Source organism: Gossypium hirsutum, chromosome A09, assembly GCF_007990345.1.
Source record: "Gossypium hirsutum isolate 1008001.06 chromosome A09, Gossypium_hirsutum_v2.1, whole genome shotgun sequence".
Taxonomy (NCBI): domain Eukaryota; kingdom Viridiplantae; phylum Streptophyta; class Magnoliopsida; order Malvales; family Malvaceae; genus Gossypium; species Gossypium hirsutum.
Window position 1 is genome coordinate 68,699,639 of NC_053432.1, and position 8,621 is coordinate 68,708,259.

Sequence of the window (8,621 nt, forward strand, 5' to 3'; positions counted from 1 at the left end):
TTTATGCCATTATTCATCATATTTTATATTATATTTGCATGAAATGTTAAAGTAGGTATTATGTAGGTTAATTTACTTAATATTGATCCTTTGTAATATGATGCATCATCATTTTAAAGAACTTTTGTATTCCATTCGATCCGAAAAGATTTTTTTAGGCAATGTTTTTGGTAGTTAGGGATTCGGGAAGTAGTGCCCTAACATGCGGGGTTGCAATTTCCTGTTTGTCTAAATGCCTAAAACACCCTTCTAAACGATTTTATAAATTACGAGGTGATTTCAGTTACAAGAGTATTAGCAAATTGTGTCCTATCATGCTGGATGTGATATTCGTATTCTTTTGGAACGAAGAAATCTCGATTCTAAACTCGAGCTATTTTAATTTCAAAAGGGATCATATTTTTAAATACTTTCAAAATTCTAGCATCAAAGACAGAAAGTTATTCAATTTGGTACCAATTTTTTGGGCGTTACGAGGGTGCTAACCCTTCCTTGTACGTAACCGACTTCCGAACCTATTTTCTCGTAATTTCGTAGACCAAAACATTTTATAAAGTGATCCAATCACACTTTAAAAGATTGGTGGCGACTCCCGTTTTCATTTTTTTAAATAAATAAAAACTCATTTTTTAAACAGGTTTCGACAGCGCCGTTTGAAACTTTGTACAAAATCTAGCCTAAAACCCTAAAATAATACCTTCAGCCACTTTAACAAATCAGAATAAAGGAAAAAAAACTAAAACCTCTCCTTATTCACTTGGCTGAACCAGAGGCATCCCTCAGCCTCCACTTCGTCTCCATATCATCAAATCGGATCTACTAATCCCCATCAAAGCTTCGATTTCAACGAAGCAAACAAGGATTCAAAGGCTCCTTCAAACAGATAAGTGTTTATGCCTTTATTTATTTTGTATTTTTACATACAATAATGAAGATCAAAGAAAAAAATATAAGCCAAAATCGAAAGAAAAAATGAGAACTCAAATCACCTTTTCCAAGCTGTTTTTTTCTATTCAAACTTTTTGTACAGATTTGTATGCGTAAAAAAATTCCCCCCAATACACTGTTGCACTTGGCTTTTTATAGCCAAAAATGAAAAAAATTAAATACACGTTTTCTACTTTCTTCTTTGCTGTATTCTGTTGTGGTTTGTTAACTTGCTGCAGGAGGATCCAGCTAGAGGTGGTGGAGCACGTAGAGCGTGAAGCAACGACTCGCGTGGAAGCTGGCACAAAGGCAGTAGCGGCGCAAGGGAAAAAAACCCTAGGGTTCTAAAAGTTTCAATTTTCCCCGGCCATTTAGGCTATTTTAAGATTGGGCCTTATTGTAAAATGAGTTTAAAATTTGGGCTTAAATTTGTATGTGGGTTAAATGTAAATTTGGTATTTATAGACTGTGGACTATATTTTATTTTTATTTGGTTTATTTATTTGTTTGTAAATAAATTTAAAGGCCTGGGCAAAATGGGCCTTCTACAATAGAAATATAAGAATAATAGAAATATAAATAGATAAATAATAATAGTATTTGAATAAGAAAATTTATGGAAATATAATAATAATATTAATAATATATTAAATTTTTTAATTTAATAATAACGTAGCGAAAATAATAAAAAGAAGACTAATTTCAACCTTAAAACAAAATTTTGGGGCGATATCAGAGATAAATAAAAGAAAAGGAACCAATTTGAACGCACGAATAACAAGGAGGGACCAAAAGGGCAATAGTCGCCGCCCTCCAAAATGACGTCACTCAAATAATGACCAAACTGAAGTCAAAACAAATTATAGGGCTAAAATTAAAAATAATAAAAACTTAATTACAAAACCAAAAGAAAGTGGAAGGGCTAAAAGAGAAATAGCCCATTAATCGAAAACACGAGGATCCTCCGGACGGCTCGGGTCGACGCGTGGGTTAAGGCTGAAACGATGTCGTTTTGGGGCTTAATGTTTAAGTCCAAAACGGCGCCGTTTAGTCCCTATATAAATACCAAAAAACTGGAGAAAGAAAAAGCATTTCCCTTTTATTTCTTTTCAAAAATTTCAGAGGATTCTTTGAAACCCTCTCCTCCTCTCCTGAATTCGATCGTCGAACCAATCTTCGGTAGCCGTGGTCCGCCGCCGTCGACCACCATACACGGCGGTCAGAACTCCAAAAGGTAAGTTTTTTTTATACTCTATTTTAATATATGTATATAGTTTAAAAAATGAAAAAGAAAAAAAAACTTTATATATATATTCATAAACAGTTTCGAAAAGAAAAAGAAAGAAAAATATAACCACCTTGGTAGATCTGATTTTCTGTCTTTGCTTTTGTTTTTTTTTTGTTTTTTTGAACTATATCTTTCTTTCTTTTTTATTGATTTTTTTCTCTGTAAAAATTACATTGACAACATTCGTGGCTTTTTATAGCCGATTATATAGCCTAACCTACTGTTCATTGCTACTATTTTGTTTCAATCCTGTTGCTATTTCTTTGCTTTTCCTTTCTGCTCTGTCTTCTCCTTCTGTCTTGTTTTGCAGGGTTAGACGTGGTCAACGGAAGGGAGCAGGTGGAGGAAGCGTGCTACAGGCGGTGGCAGAGGTCAAAAGACTGGCATGGCAGAGGACTTAGGGGCAGCTAGGGTTTCTTCTGCCTCTTTCTTTGCTGAAAATTTTTTAGATTTTGGGCCATTTGGGCTTAGGTTTTTTTTTGCAATTTGGACTGGACTTTATTATTATTTTTATTTGAGCTATTAATATTTTTTTTGTTTTGGTTTTATTTATTTGGATTTGTTTGGGCTGGTCAATTTAGTTGGGTCCGGGTAAATTGGGCCTACTACAACTTGTATAAATTTATTTCTTTTTAAAATATTACTGTGAAAGTGTTTATGCATTAGACTGAGATAGATAGGATATATGATATTAACATTATCTATACTAGCTCAAGTTTAGTTCAGTTCAAAATATTAATCAGGTGAAATAGTTGCTAATACTTGCTATGATGTATCTTTACCCTTGGTAGATACAATTAATTTGCATCATGAACAATCGAACTAAAAATCAGAACATATTTGGATTTAACCAAAATAAAAACAAAAATAACCCACACATAGGAGCACAATTAGGCAAGGATGACAAAGGAAAAGATATTGCCAAATCCACCATTGACATGCTCTACCCCGACCTGCTTCACTGTTGATGTCACAACTAGAATGTCACTATCACCTTTATGGATGTCGAATACATCTATAATCGTCCCATTGCATCCATTTGATAATTATTAGTTTTTATTATTACAAATTTTAGTTATTTTTAATAATTCCAATGTGCATTTCACATATAAAATGAATGAATAATACATAAATACTTCCTCTAAATATTCTAATGTTTATTGTATATTGTAAATTACATTTTTATCTTTTCACAAGTTAAATAATAAGAGTACAATAATAATTTTAAAATATCAAACGCAGAGTGGATCAAGCAAATACTAAATTTCAAACAAAAAAAAAAGTAAAAAAAAGTTGCCTTGTCTCACCGTGCCTCCATCGTTCAAAAAAAAACAAACCTCTCACTTTTGAGCAAATCAACTCAAAATTCATCAAGCAGGTTAGGTCTTTACGTCCCTACAGTGAAGGATCAAACATGGGACTTGGCCACTCTCCTTGGTTAAATGGTACAATTTAACTTTAGTCCCTCTCAAATATTAATAATTCAAATTAATCCCTTTTAACCTCTTTGTTAAATAAAAAATAAATAAATTTTTAGCTCCCTCAAAAGTTAAAAATTCAATCATAACCATTTTAATGTAAAATATTTAGATTTGTCCCCATTTTTTAATTTTATCTTAGCCCCACTATCACACTATTCCTAACATCATCCTGTCACACAGTGGAACTCGAACCTAAAACCTAGAGAGGAAGCCAAGAATTTTATGCTAGGGGATTGAAATAATTCTATAAAAATTTGAGGGCAAAGCAAAAATTTTGTGTTAAAGAAGCTTAAATTAAATTAGTTATTTTTTGGAGGGGTTGAAAATAAAATTTCTCATTCAATTACAAGCTAAAAAGGCTTGCATTAAATTTCAATTTTTGAGAAGGGCGAAATATGAAATTGTTCCTTCTAACTAAGGGAACCGAAGCCCCTAGTTTTCAATACTTCCACTTTACCATTAAATCTAAACTTGATTGTAAACTAACCTTCACCTATATTATTTATATATATATAAATATATATATTATTTATATTAAATGCTGAGTACTTTTTTTCTTCCTTCTTGAACATTAACAATTTAATTTTCTTAATTTTCTTATATAATAAGATTATATATTTGATATTTATATTTTACAAACAATTCAAATGTGATTCATTAAGGAAAAAAAATAAAACAATTTAGATTACTTTGAATGTTAAAGAGTTCCTTGATATGCTTTTTTTCATACTTATTTTTAAAATTTAATATATATATTAAGTCTTTAATTGAGTTGATCTCATGAATCAATTGGATATCAACTCAATTGGATAATGACTAAAAAATTATTTCTTTACAAAGAAAATTATATTACTTTGAGGATTTTTTATCTTTTTATATAAATAATAGAAAAATACACACATACAAGAGCTTTGAACTTAAAACATTATGTGGATGTTTGGTAAACAAAGTTTTGGGTTTTTTAGCTAATTTGGGCACAAATGAAGGATTGAGTAAATCAAACCTTCTAATTATAGTGTTTAGCGAATTTAGATTTGCAAGAGCTTTTTCAACTAAAACCTCCAAAACAAAATGTAATAGCCCAAATTTAACTGGGCTTAAATAAAACCAAATGAAATAAAAAAATGAATAAATGTTTATTTATTTAACAGTCCATATAAAGTCCTTACAAGAGCCCAAACACAAGCCCAAATAGTTCATACCCGTTACAGCAAACCTAAAACTACCCAGCAGACCCATTTACACCCTTGACCCAAACAGAATACCAATAAACCAAAACGGCCCAAAAGCCCAAGTGACTTTAGGGAAACAGGAAACCCTAGGGTTTCCTGAAGACTACAGCGCCGCAGCAGCTTCTGGAAGCCTCGAGGAGCATCTGTTCAACTCCCCAAATCGAGGCCATCAATGCACACTGACGCACCATCAATGCGTTGTCTAGTAGCTTGTCCCTCTCACGACCGTCCAGCACCGTGATCTCAGGCCTCATCTCCGACCTTGGTACCTCCGTTGACGCCGAGATCTCCGCAAAAGAGACTCTTTCATGGTCATATGGGTATCTGCAGAGATTCGAATCCATGACAGCAAGCCCAGCCACCGAAATCTTCGCGAGTCACCTGCAAGAAAAGGAAACAAGCAGCAGATACACAAAAAAGGCAGAGCAAGAAAAGGAAAGAAATCAAAGAAGACAAGAAATCTTCCGATTTCTTTCCAAAATAGGCAGTAGTTTAAGGCTATAAAGCCTTTCGCAAATCTGTAAAGAAGGGGGGACAATAGCAGAGAGACAGAGAGAAAAGCATACATAGATAGAAACAGAGAGAATACACAAAAGAGATAAATACACCACAAAAGATATTGTACACTGAATATTCTTGAATAATATATCAGAAGGTTTTCGAGAGAAGCAAAGGTGATCTGTCGTTTCTACTTCTATTTCATTATTTTATTACAAACAGTTTGCATATAATACATCAAAATAGAGGAAAGAAATATAGCTTTTAGATTGGCTAAGAAAAACGAAGTTTTTCAGATACCGACCGTCATGTATGGCGGAGTCGGTGACGGCGTGTGAGGGTGGGCACGGAGGCCCGATGAACGGAGCAAACCGGCCAAGGGCCGGAGCTCAGAGGGCTGAGGAACTTTCAGAGGATTTCTTTTAGTTTTTTTTTAAAACAGGTTTCTAAATGATTTTTTAGGTTAGATTTTAGTTTATATAACCTCAACAGAACGACGCCGTTTTAGCTTAATCCAATAAGCTTAAAACGACGTCGTATTAAGGCTAAGGATCTGTGCGTTGACCCGATTACCCGAGGAGGATCCGCATGTTTTTAAGTATCGGGTTAATTACTCAATCGGTCCTTCCACCTTTTTTACGTTTATAATTAAGCTTTACTTTATTTATGATTTTGCCCTATTATTTTATTTTAGTTTTAATTTAGTCCCTAAAGTAGCTGTTTTAAATCCAAGATTAAAACACAGTCGTTTTGGGAATAGGGCAATTTGCCCAATGAGTCCCTTTGGTTTCGCGCGTGTTTTAATTAGGACCTTAATGCAGCTTTATTTTTTAAAATTCACCCCTGAAATTTTGTTGAACTTTAAATTTAACCCTATATATTTATAAAACTCTTTATATTGTTATTTATTTTATTTTTAATCTTATTTTTATATAATTATTTTATTATATATTATTGTTATTTTATAAAATATTATTATTTCTCATTCTTATTTATATATTATTATATTATATTATTTATTTATATATACGTATATACTTTCATATTATATATTATAATTATTTTATATTATGTCATTTTATATTACTACGTTTTTTATCTATACATTATTATCATTAAAGATTTTAAATTGTATTATATACTTATTTTTATTCATATGTTAATAATTACTTTACTCATATTCTATTATTATATATTTTGAAGATATTATAATATTATAATGTGTATAATATGTATATTCCATCATCAATTACTTATTTTGTATTATTCTAAACTTATGTTTATATATTATAAAATTATTTTATTATAAATATAAATTCTTTTACATATTTGGTATTCTATACATTATTTTTCTAAACAAATATATTTTTTTATTTTATATATAATTATTATCCTTTTCTAAATTTTTGTTATTATATTATATATTGCATATTAAATACTATTTTTATTATTAAATACCATATTTTATTATACGAATATCTTGTTAAACAATCCCTCACTTTATTTTATATATTAAATGTCATTTTTAAATTATTACTTGGTATGTTTTGCTCGTTTATCTTCAATATATGCTATGTGTAAGGCCCAAATTTTGCCCGGGGCCCAATAAAACCAAACCCAAATTAAACTTAGCCCATTACCCAGTTACAAGCCCAAACTCAATTTTGGCCCAACCTAATCCCATTACACTAGCCCAACTCAAACACACAAAAAAAAACTTTAGCCACCTAGTGTCACCCCTATTGTCTGCCACCAGCACACCTGCTCCACTTACACATGCAAAAACCAAAAGAAGAAAAAACAAAAAGGGGTAGAAAAGAAGCAAGAAAACAAGGAAATAGACAATAGCAAATCCATTGTATTTCGGTTATAAAGCCTGAAATCTCGGATTGTTTGGAAAAAAACACAAATATGGAAATAAAAGAGAAGGAAGAGATTGTACAAAAAGAAAAGAAAAAAGGGGGGGAATTTTTTTTGGAATACAAGAAAAGATTGTATTTTCACACGATTAAGGAATCAAAAAGCAAAAATGAAAAGGTTGATTTTAAATCTTATTTTCTTGTTCTTTTTCCTTCGGTTTTCCTTTTTTATTTACTTATTTTTTTTGCCTTTTTTAAATTCCCTTTTTACAAAAATATAAATAAAAGGAGAAAAAGAAAACTTACCCGACCCGGGTTTGCGTCGCTGGAGTTTTCTTTTCCATCGTCGGAATCGACGCAAGGAGAAGGTGGAGGTTTTTTCTCGTTTGTTTTCTTCGATATAGAGAGGCCTCACCATTGAATCTCCCAAGTGCCAAAAACCCGGTTCCATGAGGCTTTGAACCACCGTTTACGGTGGAAGCCACGGCGGGTTCACAATGGTTTGGTGACAGTTCAAAAGTGGGAAGGTAGAAAACCTAGCAGAGAAAAGAAGTCGAGGAGAAGGGGCTGCTCTCTTTATTTCTGCTGAATGAATAAAAGGGGTGAATGTTTTAAGGAAAAAAAGGTTTTTTTAAAAAAAAAAGGGATTTGGGTTTTCTAAAAGCTTTTTTTTTTTAAAAGGCTATGTTTAATTTTAATTGCTTTTGGGGAAAGGAAAAAGATGGCCTGCGCATGGACAGTTGGTTCTGCGCATGTTCCCCTTAAATGGGTAATTTGCGCGGCCAGTCCTTCCTATTTTGCGTTACCTTTAATCTGTCCCTATTATGTTTCTTTCATTTTTCTCCAAAAGTTTGCACGCTGTTTCAGTTTGGTCCGCGCCTAGGCAGTGTTTTTGGTGATTTGGGTCATTTTCAATTTTGATCCCCGAGCATTTATGCGCGTTTTATTTCGGCCCGCAATTTTGTTTAAATGATTAGTTTTGTTTATAAATTATCCCTTTGGTTTTGTTGTGCTTACAATGAAGTTTTTTTTTTCTTAAGAAATAAGAGCATATTATTTTAGCATATAATCTTGTATTGTTTTGATGATTTCGTTGTTTTTTTTATGTGCATATTTTTTCTTTTCTTTTTTTCAAATAGTTTCGTATATTATCATTATCTCTTTTATATATATATATTTTTATATTAGGTTTACTAATTCCATATATTATTTACTTAAATGTTGTACATATATCACTTTGCATATTGCTAAATCTTTTTGAAACTTCATATATATATATATTTGATGCATCTCAAATTTCCACGTAAATTATTTTATGACATTTATTTTAAAATTC

General features: G+C 31.7%; 1 protein-coding gene and 1 long non-coding RNA gene across 2 annotated transcripts; one reads left to right on the top strand and one right to left on the bottom strand.

Annotated features, from left to right (window-relative positions):
- The first annotated feature begins 1,655 nt into the window (after positions 1-1,655).
- Positions 1,656-2,919, top strand: LOC107890305 (uncharacterized). The gene is made up of 2 exons (XM_016814773.2): positions 1,656-2,161; positions 2,526-2,919. Exons 1-2 carry the CDS (start codon positions 1,932-1,934, stop codon positions 2,614-2,616), a joined length of 321 nt encoding a protein of 106 aa, XP_016670262.2. The 5' UTR covers positions 1,656-1,931; the 3' UTR covers positions 2,617-2,919.
- A 1,894-nt stretch (positions 2,920-4,813) lies between these two features.
- On the bottom strand, positions 4,814-7,959 carry LOC107889319 (uncharacterized). The gene is made up of 2 exons (XR_001681718.2): positions 5,731-7,959; positions 4,814-5,309 (listed from the first exon to the last, which is right to left on the bottom strand). It is a non-coding gene; the product is annotated as an uncharacterized lncRNA (long non-coding RNA).
- Positions 7,960-8,621: the final 662 nt, after the last annotated feature.

What these genes read in the sequence shown, in the direction of transcription:
- LOC107890305 (XM_016814773.2), top strand. Translation starts at nt 1,932, where the DNA reads ATGTCGTTTTGGGGCTTAATGTTTAAGTCCAAAACGGCGCCGTTTAGT. An exon ending in GGCGGTCAGAACTCCAAAAG is followed by an intron (nt 2,162 to 2,525) that starts GTAAGTTTTTTT and finishes CTTGTTTTGCAG; the next exon opens with GGTTAGACGTGGTCAACGGA.